This window comes from Centruroides vittatus, unplaced genomic scaffold, assembly GCF_030686945.1.
Source record: "Centruroides vittatus isolate TY-2023 unplaced genomic scaffold, ASM3068694v2 contig_461, whole genome shotgun sequence".
NCBI classification, from domain to species: domain Eukaryota; kingdom Metazoa; phylum Arthropoda; class Arachnida; order Scorpiones; family Buthidae; genus Centruroides; species Centruroides vittatus.
Genome location: NW_027122257.1, coordinates 1,817,508 through 1,831,878, shown reverse-complemented (window position 1 = coordinate 1,831,878; position 14,371 = coordinate 1,817,508). Strand labels below are relative to the sequence as shown.

The 14,371-nt window shown below is 31.4% G+C and overlaps 1 protein-coding gene across 1 annotated transcript; it reads right to left on the bottom strand.

Annotated features, from left to right (window-relative positions):
* Positions 1-2,376: 2,376 nt before the first annotated feature.
* LOC136977622 (nose resistant to fluoxetine protein 6-like) lies at positions 2,377-11,228 on the bottom strand. The gene is made up of 7 exons (XM_067273158.1): positions 10,876-11,228; positions 6,377-6,627; positions 6,108-6,228; positions 4,871-4,958; positions 3,425-3,519; positions 3,040-3,213; positions 2,377-2,411 (listed from the first exon to the last, which is right to left on the bottom strand). Exons 1-7 carry the CDS (start codon positions 11,168-11,170, stop codon positions 2,377-2,379), a joined length of 1,059 nt encoding a protein of 352 aa, XP_067129259.1. The 5' UTR covers positions 11,171-11,228.
* Positions 11,229-14,371: the final 3,143 nt, after the last annotated feature.

Sequence of the window (14,371 nt, the reverse complement as noted above, 5' to 3'; positions counted from 1 at the left end):
GCACCTGCGATGTCGATGGCGGTGCAGGCCACTGGCGGGAACTACAGGAGACCGATATGCTGCATTCTCGGCCATGTGGACAGTGGGAAGACTATATGATCCTCAAGCAAATTCTCCAAGATTGAATTAGAGTTTATCTAATTGAATGACTATGAAAATTTTAACTTATTTTTTACTCGGTAAAAGTTGGATTATTTTAATTCAATATTCATTCCATCGGATATTATAAACCTCAAATTTTAAAGCATTATTAAAAAGTACTATCTACTTTTACACATGGATTAGGAAAATATTACGCAGGATCAGGTAATCCTGCGTAATATTTTCCGTAATATAGTCCGTTTCTTGACTTAATTGCATATTATATGCATTTCGTTTTTCTAAATATCAAAACTTTCCTTTAATCGTAACCTTTTAAAAATTACTAATTAAATCATAATACAATAATTTCTCCGTACTTCAAATATATTAATAAATTACTACCTTTACAACTAACTTTAATTTACTTATTTCCAAATCACTCAATTCCGATGTTTTCTAGTCAGCCATATTCCTCTCTTTTTTGAGAAATCCAAAATGGTTAGGTATCCCAAGTAATCGAGTTAAGGTAGTTTCTTTGATCCATGCTTTCATTTTTTTTAAAGCACAGACTTTGTATGAAAAAAGTATCTTTTCAGAGATTTTCTCTTAATCCAATTGTTTTACATATTTACATTTTTAGTTACTCCGTTACAATGTAAGCAATGATCGATGGAAAATCCTCTTAAATATGATTTTTTTTCGGATTGCCTTTTCGACACTTGACTTGTATCCGTAACACTCGGAAAAGGATAAATGCTTACAGCAATTGTAATTTCGTTTTCACGTCTATTGCTGTTATTTTTACAAATTTTATCTATTATTCGCACTGCCTTGGACCAATCTAATTGTTAATTCTTTTAAGTAATGAAGACTATGCGTCAACTTTCTGACGAGAATAATGAAACCTGCAACATTCTGAATTTCTTTTGAACGTGTCATTGGTGCTTTCTATATGGATTACATTGGAGGGATAAAATAAAATACGTAAACGTTCATGGCATTAAAACAGTTTTGTCTGCATGGGAATCAGTTCCGCAATGTGATTCTTATTCTGTTATCAATGTATTATTTAACAATGGCTCTATTATTTCGTAACCTAGTGTGTTTGAAAATACCCAAATTTATTGTTCCTATCGTTGGTTTAAAGTTAAAATCAGCAATTGATCCATAGACTATGGCGAATTTTGACTTCCAATATCTCAGCGCACAAACCGAATTATAAAATGTTGGCTTCATCATGACAACCTATTTGCCGAGTTGTTCATATTAGAAAGCAAGTAATTATTTATTGTGACAGCATCACAATTAGTCATATTTTTAATTTATCTAATTTAAAATATATGCTTTCCATCTGAAATTCGTAGTGTCTTGCCCCTGTACATAATACTTTTCCTGTTAGCAACGGAGTCGTGCCGGTCATCTATCTCACTTCGTTCATGAAAAAATATTTGAATGGTAATAACGTAACTTCCGCTTTGCAGCAAAAATTCGTTTACAATTAATCGGCGCCGCCTGTCCATATGCTTTCTAGATTAGGTTTGTTCTTTTATGTATCTAACTGGATTTTCCAGATTAATAAATGATAGACAGTTAGACAAGCTGACGAGAATGGAAATTTATAAGTCTACAATTTTTACAAATTGCAGCTCAAAAATAATGTTTAATGTATGTGTTGTTGCTTTAAACTACGATCGCAGAAAACACACTTTCTGACTTATGAAGAGCTCCGCTCAACAAAAAACCGATCTTGCATTGCCTGTTCAAGTTCATACATATAAAGATGGCTATAGTTTGTTTATAATACATTTTAAAAAACTGTATTTAATGATGAACTAGACAGAAACTTACACGAACTTCTAATTGTTTTTAACTCTTCTTTTTTTAAATTGTACTCTAAAATCAGCATTTGGTTGCCAAATATGAACACCACAAATCGTCTTGTTGTAAACCATTATTGTGATTAAAGTTTTTATTATTTATTATTTCAATTATTTCCAAATGCTTCTACAATTTTGTTAATCGTATACTTTTTCGTTTTTATTATTTTAACCATTTTTGAAGCACTTTTTTCTATATCTTTTCAATAAATGAATTTTAGTAACATTATGTATTTTTTTAGTCACCGTTATCTCTTTCTCTATATATACTTCCGTTATCATATTTATAAACGTGCAAGTGCATTTTCTTATACATTGGTAACTTCGACATGTCTATTGTACAGTACATGGCTTACTATATTTTATAATTACCGTTTTATTATCTACTGTACTCATCACTACATCCAAATAGGCTATTTCAGTTATGCAATTTTCCGTATTTTGTAATCAAACCTGAAATACCAACAAGTGTTTTTACTATCCTTATACTTTATGAGGGTTGTCTCATATCAAAAATATTTTATAAAGAAATCATCAACATGTTTAAAAAATGCTATTATGTCTTTCATTTTTATTATATATTTAACGACATCTACCATATACATAATAAAGCTAATCTTGATCTTATGCACATTCCCATGAGGTTTCCTGGTTTTTATTTAGAAAAATTTTATCTAAAAAACTTATATTGTTACATAAAATAATTATTTTCTAATTCAAGCGTTATAAAATCTATTATCTATTGAGAAGAATATAACAGTTCTTCTGCTTTCCTAAATATATTATATAAGTTACAGTAAAGAGGGGTTTTCTATCAAGAGAGGTTATTTTAGTACTGTTCTTTTGATATACTTGTCTTCTTGTCTCTGTGTAATACGTAATAAGTCATAAAAATGGTGGTCTTACTTGTGTCTAAAACCGCTTTTGTATGTACTATGGGTCTAAAACTTGGAACCATAATACATAAAAAGTATAATTAGTGTTGCATTACGGTGCCAAGATTCTTTGCACACACTGTGACAAAACTACTTAAATATTTAGAAATCTTTAATGTCAAAATAATACAATGAAAAAATATTACCTGCTACTGTGCTTAGAACCATTATTAACGCAAATGTATGTCCAAATACTATATTAATTATTAAAAGACATCTCACACCACACATCGATTTTGTCTCTTCATGGATATTCGTTGAACACAATTTATGTAGAGATGTAAAAGGTGAAGCGACGAGAATATACTCGAAAATTTTACCTTAAATTTATGAGCGATAAAAAACTATTAGTGTAATTAATTGTTAAAAATGTAATCTATATTTTAAAACTATTTTTATGAATCGATGATAATCAATTCGATGATTTAAGCATTAAGTATTATTTTTCTTAAGTTTAGAACATTAACAATTAAGCTATTATTGTGTCAAATACCAGTATTATAATAATTTTCCTAACCATTATTGACTTACCATTATTCATCTTCAAAGAAATAATGTCAAAACTCATTAAAATCTCAGCTAACGTTGCCATTGAAACCCATGCAATAAATATACAGAGTACAGTTCTAAATGAAATAAATTAATTGAATGAATAATGTTAATTATCTGTAATTTATATCATTTAAGAATAAAATATTAATAAATTAGCCAATAAGAGAAAAATTAGTTTGTTTTAGTTAAAAAACAAAGATGAATATTTAACAATTCTTATTGTAATTCGTCAATAAGCACATAAAAATATCTTTTCATGGCGTAAGAATATACATATTATCTTTAGGACATTATAGTTAAAGAATTCTATTTCAATTACGTTGTATATAACTTTCACTTGACTAATTTATAAACGTCTTCCGAACATCTTTTAAATTACGAGAAAGGTCTTCTTAAGTGGCTGATCAGTTGATATGACTTGATTTATCTTAATACAGTCTCATTCAGTTAATACAGCATCGTGATGACGACGCAGTGCCGGATTATAGAATACAACTTCATCAGTATACAAAGTACAAATCTTCTGGCATAAAGGCATACGTCGTCATGCCTAAGCCAACAGTATAAAATTTGCCTTGACATATTTAATGATAGTGCTGTTCAAATATTAAATAACAGAACGTATAGTAAACTTACAATACTTATCTGTGATTGCAATGTTTCTATAATTTACAAATATTATGTAATACGTTGGCCATAGCTAACAATTACTAAACAATAAACGAATATTATAGTTTTTATATCCATTTTAAATTTAATATATTCGTCTTCAACATTAAATATATTCTGCAGTAGATTTAATCAAATTAAATTTTTTTCCGTTTTATATTGTTAAAAATTTGTTTCTACGCCGTTAAAAGTAGTCTGCATAATCCTAAAAATGCATTTCTTTTATAAGGGTAGTAAAACTATCCAAAATTCACATAAATAAGGTGAGTACAGTACATTTTAGAACTGTAAGATGAATGAAAACTGTTTACATGTCGTAATGCGTTTTCATTCATCCTACAGTTTGACATTATAACAACACAACAATAAGAGAAGGCTTATGTATTCTTCAGCGATTACTCTAAATAAATTGTTACAATTCTGATATTTCACATACACAGTTTATCATTTCAAACGAAACAAAATAACAATGGGGTGGGTTGAAGACGTATGAGGTGCATTGATATAAAATATTAATTCATGCCTGTAAAAACAGGAAACGTACTTCAGAATAAAGTAAATAGATTGGGTTTTTCCTAGTAAAACTTATCTTTTATCATAAAAAAATCACGTTATATATATATTTTTTAATGAATATATTATTACATTTTACACGAAAAGTTTATTATTTACCAATGTTTTAAATTGCGTTGTTTATTTTTTCGTTTTTATGTTTTGATTTTGTCAAATTGATAAAATTAATTAATTTATACTTACAACGATATCATTTGACCATTAGTATATTTAAGTTTTTCGTCTTTAATTTTGCAATATTCGACATTAAGTTCTATTGCTGTTCCAAAGACTGAAAAATGAAATATAAAACTTCTGTTAAATTGTGAACGAAGTTAATTAAATTGAATTCAATAGCATAAACCAAAATGTTTTATTAGTTTTTTAATAAATAAAAGTAACTTAAGTTTTTAAATTAAGGGTTTTATTTAAAGATTGTTTCAATTTAAGGGTTTAATAGCGTTTACATGCATTCTTTTTTATGATTGCTTGAAGACTAAAACTTGACGTTTTGTAAAATCAATGCCAACCAATCAGAGACGCGAAACTTTTAACATTTATGAGCTTGTAACGTTTATAAGAAACACCAGTGGCCTGTCGCTAAACACTGTGAGTTCGGTCGCGGGATCGCGCCGCGCTCGGACAGGCTGGCCACGTGGCGTTTTCTTGGTTTTTTTCATGTTTGTAACACCTGTATAGGGACCAGTTTTTCTTACAGGACCTCTCAGAAGGCATTTTCCCTCGCGTAAGATCGTGTCCCAGAAAAGGCAATGGGAAACAACTCTGGATGTAACTTTCCCTAGATACACCACGACGTATTACTAACTACTTCCTGACTTACGCCAGGTGTCGCCGACATCAGGAATCTGATAAGCGTACAAAGAAGAAGAATGGTTATAAACTCAAAAACATAAGCGAAAGTTTATGGTTAACGAAATATTTTTTATTAAGAGCGTTTTGCTATATGTTCTATACAATTATAATTTTACTAAAAACATTGCTAAACAATTAATTTTACCTATTTTGTCATGTATTAGAATGAGTTTCCTATCAAATTAATATTAGTATGATTTTAATTAAATTGTATATGGTACACTTAGTAATCTTAACTAACTACTGTGTAGAGTTTTTCGGATTAATAAATAATTCGAATTAATCGGGATTCTAATTTAATTGACGACATTTGACAGCAAAAATGAAAATTATTACCAAGAGAAGAAAGACTACAGACTAATTCGTACGCATGTACATTTAATACTGTATTTTATAAAAAAAACTAACATTAAATTTCGTAGTACATATTAATTTTATGAAGTAATCACACTCTTTAAAACTTTCATTTGTTTTTGTAATTGGGTGATTGGGTAATGAAGAAATTTGTTGCAGATCAAACGAGAGTGTAAAGTATTTGACATAATTTAAAAATTGTAACTCGACTTACTCCAGTTTCCAATACTCTTTAAGTCGTTATCACTACATGTGTTAGAAATGCACACATCTAATCGTATACCCGTGTTGAACTTGACTACCTTATTGAAAAAGTCACCAAGCTTTGCCGGTTTCTAAATCAGAAATGAAACATGGCAATACTCTTTACAATTAATATGTTAACTGCTTACTGAGCAATTTAATTTATTCAATAAAAATTAAATAATTCTAACTGATAAATTACACGAAAATGTATTAATATAAGTGTTGCTTGATACTTACAACAATATCCTTTGCTAGTTTAATCAATGAGTTGTTTTCGAAATGATGAAATGACATTGCAGTATTCTTTATTGAGTTAAATAATTTAATTTTCAAGGCACAATATTTTCCTCTAACCGGTTCCTTTTCATTATTAGTAATCTTCCTTTTATTTCGGGGAATTTCTATGCTCAAACACTGATCGTAATCTCCTTGTATCCATTGTGTCACCCCTAACACACCTGCTGGTATTTTTCCAAAAGAATCTATCACTGAAATTATTGAAAACATACAGTTGAAACAAAGATGGAAATTTTTATACATAAAACAGAAAACAAATACTAACTGTAGTAGAAAAAAGAACTTTGCCGTGAAATCGGTAAGTTCTTATTTGTGCGTATGAAAGGACTGGATTGGAATAAAGACATTTGTATGTATTGTCTTGGAAGAATCTTTTTACAGAATTTTTGTAATGATCAATAGTAGTATAATTTCTTGAGCTGATTTAGAATAATTTTAATCTAAGCTTTACCGTCATATTTGAGAGTAAGAGGGTTCTTTAATTAAGTCCGTATCTGTTGGACCAAGGCCAGAACGGGACAACTGTGTGATTAGGGACGAGACCCGTCATATCCGGACTGGACTACTTCCAAATATTCGTGAGGGTTTTCGAACCGTCCAAATTAAAAAAATGGTAATAACAAATCATATAATGCAAATATTTGGCGGAACCAATAAAATTTCCACTTTGTACTAACGGCTGTTTATAATACAACTTTGGAACAACGTTGCACAGCGAATGACAATAGTAATCGATTTATAAACTCGAAATGATAGCGAGAAAAGATAAAATTCTTTAAAATGTCATGGCACGAGAATATATCATTATGAAATAGTTTCATGGTAAATATTGCATGCTTGTAGATTGTAAATCCTTTCCTGATATTAATCGCTTTACATGAATTGCCACATTGAGTTTTTTATTTCCCCATTTACTTGTGCTGAAACTGTTCGTTAATAATGTATTTTAAGCTCTAATATTATAGTGAATGGTTTCTTTTTTTTACTACCATTTCACGTGCAAAATTTGGCTTTATTAAGATTCGTATATTTTTTCTACATGTAATATATATAACTGGAATAGAGAACAAACGATTTGTCAAGTTGTTTTAAATTATACAATGTATCCACATACGGAATTCGAAAGTGTCTGACAAACGTTTAATTAACTAAAGTTAATGAGAAAAACGAAGTAGCATTTTTCTGCAATTAACAAAATATACGATAATACGTTAGTTTTCAAGCTGAATGATTTACTTATTTTGGTGATTTTTGAATTAATCTTTTTTTTAAAGTGTTATTTAACCAAAAAATATAAATAGCAGTTTAATTAATAGAGGGTAATCTGAAAATCACACAAATTTGTTTTATCGTGAATTATTGTACGTAAATACAAAAGGCATTAATGACAAAGTGTATAGTATGTTCTTTAAAAAAAGCAAAATCAAATAATGTCATTAAAACGTATGTTCGAAGTAAAATCCTAGTTCACGAGTGCATACGCGAGTTCCTATGTTTGATTCCACCTCATGAAGCACCTGAAAGCTAATGCTTAATCCGCTGTTAAATGCCTCTTTTTAGTTTATCTATTATGTGTAGATTATTTTTATACATGGCACCTTTGAAATATCTCTACAGGAAAAAATCTGGGAATTACGAATTTGGCGATGGTGAGGCCACAGTTCTTCAGAAATAAGGCGGTAGCTAGAGAATAATAAAAATAGCTTGACAACTTCAACTACAACTTGACAAATTTGCAATTTTCCCATCACTCTGTACAATTAACTTTAGTTTTCACAGTTCGTACTTACATAAAACAACAATTTAATCGAGTAAAACTGTATTCTGTGTGCATGTACTGTACGAAACATCGAAAAATGTGAAACATTTTTACCTTTAAAAATTTCATCGGTACAAAACTACAAGTCTAGAGTTTATACTTTATAGAAAAATTAAGAAATTCAGTAACATTACACCAGATAGAGTGGATCGGGGAAAGATACCTAACACTTTGCTTATGAAGGAAATTACAGTGATAATTTGGGTTTTGGGGCCTCTAACGAAAATATCATATTCTTGAGTTTTTCAAATGAAACTTCGAAGTATATCAAAAATAATTATGTATCGTGTTTGCAATGAGGACTTTTTTACTGTCTGGCATTTTAGGCATCTCACCCCGAGTATCCGGGTGAGATGCCAAATGCCATTGGAGTAAAATAACAAATTGTATAAAATTAATTTTCGAATATCTTAACCAAATTTAATTTATTGCATATGTAGTGCATAGTACTTTATAGTAAGTGTAACAGCACAGAATATAAGTATTGTTAAGTTTTCGCCCGTTCTAACGTGCTCTATAGCTAGCAGAAAGCTTTTTCAGTCCAAAATACTTTTTGAAAAGTCCTTATATAATTTCTATGCATATCCTGCAATAAAACGAGAAAACAAAAATTTATTAAAAATAGGCATGTTAACCCAAGTAAAGTGTGGCATCTTTCCCATTTGTCGGTGTAAGATGCCTAATGGAGTCACGTGTTGTAGCATGTCCAATCGAAATCGGCGGTAGCTGACAATGGAAACCTTAGAACCTTAACTACATCGCACGTTAATTGTTTTTCGCAATTTTTAATAAATTCTATTTCAATTTTTAGTTTTAAAATGACTCTAGAAACATTTCACAACAAAAACTTCGTTCTTGTCTTGCTTTTATTTTTCTCAGATATAGAAAACGTGGTAACGGTAGCCAACTACAGCTTTCCGCACTTAATATTGGCCCAACGATCCATCGTACAAACATATGACAGTATCTGACGTCACCGTTTCAAAATGACAAAAATTAGGCATCTTTTCCCGCTTACCATCTTACCTCAATCACTATATACGTAAAAGTATCCGAGCTCTTCCCAACATTTCGCAGTTTTCCCGATGAGAAAAGCACTGCAAATGTATTAAAAGAGCAATAACTCTAATAATCAAGTATGGATGCTACAAGAAAAAATTACCGAGTTGGTGTCCCACTGTCAATTAAAAAAATGTTGTGAAACACTATGACAAACCCACGAAATGCACAGAGCAAGTAGAATGAAAAGACAAGACGATATTTTCTTTGTTTAAAATGTTTAATTTAAATAAAAATGCAGTCTACTTTACTTTATACATATCTAGAAATAACTAGTTCGGAAAAGTAAAACGTGTGCCTTTGTTTTGTATAAAAGACAAAGTATTAATTAGTACTTTCGATTTTAAGAAATAAAAGGGCTCAGTTAACGAGCGGGACAGTCAAAACATTTTTAAACTTTGCCTTTTTACAGTTTTATATATTTTCACTACACTATACAGCGCTAGTTGCAAGGCTCTGAGAGAAGAATTATTACTGTATTTATGTTTAAAGTCCGTTAACAGACGACTCTCTGTGGCTCAGAGAGACATCTTATAATTTACAATTTTATAATATCTGAAGACTTGAAATGTGAAAGTGAACAAAACAAAATTTTATCTCGTTTAAAATGCTTTGTATAATGTTAATTTTTTTATTTCGGTGCAACAATGAATCAAGTACAGTTTTACATATTTCATTTACAGAATGGAAAACTTAAAAGCTTTAAAACAAGCCCAAATATTTTTTACAGTTATAAATTTGAAAACAGCATAAAATCAGAATCCATTAAATGAATCATTCGAAGTGATCTTCACTTGGAATAAGTGTTTTTCGTGTTTTAAATAATTTTATAAATTGTTTGTCATTTGTTGTAAGACCAGATCGTTCAATTAATTATCTCATTATTAAATTGCGGATCTACAGTATTCGAAATACATAAATTTTAAACGATTATAATCATATACAAAGACGCGTATACATATGATAATGATGCCCATTAATTATTATTTTAAAATTCAAATTGAATTTTTCCTGGAGTAATTTAAATCAATTAAAGTTTAAAATATGGAAATAATTTTTTGAAGGTAACGAAACATCTCCTTAAATTCATTGCGTGATTAAACAACTATATATAGTTTTACTATATATATATTTATATGTATATCACACTTTTATCGTCTCTGTATAAATACAAAACAATTACTCTATATAATATTGCTGACCGAATAACGGAAGCTATTAAATTATCAGTGAAACGCTGGGAAGACACGAAATAAAAATTACTGAGCACCCCAAAAGTGTTCCTGGATGGTTGGAATACTTCCGTTGAACACTTCTGCTTCCGTCATCCCCATTCGACCACTTCATTGTGCACCTGTCAGAATTTACAATGCTTCTGAAAAAGGCCTGTTAGTGTTCACAGGACGAAGTGTGAAAAAATGAAGTTTACTCTGTATATTGTTTATACAGAGTTGATAAACAACATTTCGTTGATCTTTTCTTTTGCATTTATCAATTATCAACTTAACTACTAACAATACGCGAAAAATATATAAGCAACGAATAGAGAAACGTAACTTACATTTTATAGTCCATGGTTTCATAAGTCTAAAATCTCTCAGGAACAAACTGCCAGATTCGATGCAGGACGAAGATAAATTCGTTTCTTTGGTAATTCTTATCATGTAAGGAAGTGCAGCTCTAGTAAGAGATTTCAAGTAGCCTTTTACTTTCGCTTCCGCATTGTCTAACATTTCCAATACACGATCTACTTCTTCCTCGTCGCGTACTTCTTTTGACACGTTTGTAGCCATTAAATTCACGCATGTTATCAGTTGAAGCAAAACGACAAAAATATGAATAATTAGAATTTTCATTTTAGAGAACGTGTCAACGCTTTCATTAAATGTTGTCTTGTTGAAAGAAGTTTCTTTATGGTTGATCCCTACTGAACAAATTCAACAACAAGCAACTTTCCTTGTAGCAATTTATAAAGTAACAATAGAAAGTGACTCGAAAAGATAATAACATAATCATATTATGACGTTTGAATATTTTTTTCGCTTTTCTGAAAAGTTCATTGATTATATAAAATAATCAAAATCAAATATAATTGCACTTTCACTAATTCACACATTTTACAGATAGGTAAGCACACGAGATACCTTATTTTTAAAAATTCCTGCGAGGTCGAATCCGGAAACAGGAAATTACTATCGTGTTTGTCAGCATCTCGTCACTTACGTTTAATTTCTGGTGATATACATAAAACATGAAGTTCTATATCGTGGTATGAGTATATCTCATTTATATAGAAAATAAGTTATGCGAATGATTATTCAATTATGTAAATTACAATATTATTTGATTGACAATATTTTACAAACGAGAATTTTTACTCACCGTTCTAACTTAAATCCTGGAAGACATTAATAAAACATGCAATTCTAATTTTCGTGTTATTAAATCACATTACTTACCCAACCATCGTCATAATACGCAATTAATTCGTATTTTTCTTTGAACAATAAAATCTCTTTGTGTGGTTTTATCTGTAGCAGTTCAAACACAAAAAATGTTAAATAAAAAAAGTCTAGAAATTTGATTATTTCGATGTACCAAATTCAATTACTATTTATTAATATTTTGATATAGCGTCATTTCTTTCATAATTGTACAGAAACGAGCAATTATTTATAGTGACAGCGTCACAATGCCGGGCTACAATTTTTAATTACATTTTTAATTTATTGACAAGACTATGTTTTGTTTATAAAATCGTACTTCCTGCTGTATTACCAGTTTAGAGCTATGAAGGAGTACAGTACATGTCAGGAGATGAAATTTGGCACAGAGTATTAAGTGCCCCTATCATGCGCGCATTAATAAAGCAGACTTTAGATAGTCGGGGGACCGAGAACCGAGTGAAAATAAAATACGAAATGGCGACACTCTCTACAAACAGGCAGTAGTGCGAGATTTGTATATGTGTTGCTGGTTGGGAAGGTGGAAATGCGAATATTGCGAAGTCGAATTTTGACAAATGAATCTTTGAAAAAAACCCATTTACCTCTCCCGTGTTATTCTCCACATATTTCTGGTCGCCACGAGCTAACCTTGATCGATTGACCAGAGATATCTGGTTTTATCATCGGAACGTTTTTGAAACTAGATGGCGCGTCGTCATAATTTGATATTAAAACTAACTTCCGAAATATAATTATTTTTTTTCTTTTGCATTTATTAATTTATCGGATGATCACTTTACCAGACTACGGTAATAGCAGTATTCATAATGGCCAGTCAATTTAATAAATTAATCAACATTTATCACACTACGCCCCTTTTTTGTCAATATTCATAATGACTGACGGCCGGATGGCCGAGCGGTCAAAGCGGCAGCCTACCGCTCTGGGGGACCCGGGATCCAATCCGAACGGGTCCAATAATCCCCAGGAATTTTTCGGAGGGTGGTCCGTTCGGATATGTCGTGCCCTGCCCTCAGCACCCGGTCTCCCCATTGTGGGCTTGCTAAAAGGCCCATAGTGGGCCTGCCCCATAGTGGCCCTAATCCATAATGGGCCTACTAAAAGAGGCCCTCTTAGTGCCCACAGGGTGAAAAGAGTTTTAAAAAATATATTCATAATGACCAGTCAATTTAATAAATTAATCAATATTTATCACACTAAGCCCCTTTTTTGTCATTATTCATAATGTCCGATCAATCACTTTGTCCACAACATATATATATTTCGTTTGTACGAAATAAAAAAATATATAATTTCGGACAATACAATAGCCAGGATTATTTTTTTCAAAAAATATGGGGTGTCATGCAACGGAGAGAAATTTCAACATTGGATAGGTTAATTTCACTGAAATCGCATCGTGGATGACCCCGTGTTCGTGGCTGTGGCCGGCGAAGTTTGAATGATCGCGCGCTCGAAACCAGCGATAACAAAAATGATTGGAGGATGAGAACGAGACCTGTAGAGAGCGTCGAAGTGATCCCGCTTAGGCTACATCCAACGTGGCAGCGTCCAGCGACTCCGGTCGTAAACGCGCTTCCAAGAAGAGCGGACAAACTGATTCGAGTAAATGTAGACATCCGGAGTAACCGCGTTTAGCGTGCAGCCACCACCAGATGACGCTTTTACATGCGCCTGCCGAAAGCAGCTACCAAGCAAGTTGATAGCAGCTTCCACTGCTCGCTCTTTCTAAGAAGAAAATAGATGATTTTGTGGATAAATAAAAACAGAATGTCAAATAAATTGTGTATATATGTTGTATGTACTTTAATTAATAATCTTTTACGTAATTTAATATTTGCTGATTTTGTAAATGTAATGTTTTAAAAATAAACTTTTTAAATTTATTATTCTATGAAGATTCTTTATATTTGTTGTGTATCTAGTTAATGTTAACAATTACCTGTCAAATTTATCGTTTTAACGCTTGTCATATTTTCCACTGTAGCGTTCGACGAAGTCTTCTCGCCGCCATCTTGTAAACAACACGCGTCTACTCTGGACAGAAATCGCTCGCGCGTACAAAGATTCTTTTTACCCGCCTTCGCTGGACGCTACCAGGTAGGATGTAGCCTTAGTAGTGTGTCTCCGAGACATAGTCGTGTCCCAAATGCGGCCTTGCCGTTTTACTTATTTAGTTTTTAAATATATGCTCTCCACTTCAAATTAGTAGTAGCTGGCCCTGTACATCATAGTTTCCAGCTAGCAATAGAGTCGTGCCGGTACGCCTCTCGGGGAATAATATTCGAATTAAAATAACGGTTTGCATCTAACGTTTATATATTCCGGAAACTCCTGCTTGTAAGCTATTGAGATCTTGTCTCATCTTTAATTTATGTAACTCCTTTCTAGAGATTAAGGAAGGACAAGCAGGCAGCCACACAGACAGAAGACAGTGGGAATTTATAGATCTCCAATGCTTTCAAACTGCAGCTCAACAATTTCTCAATATTCATGTTTTAGTTCTATACGCCAGAATTTAAATAACTATCATACAGACTGATTATATTTGTGCTTTTGTGATAGGTTAGACGTTAATATTAAGCAAAT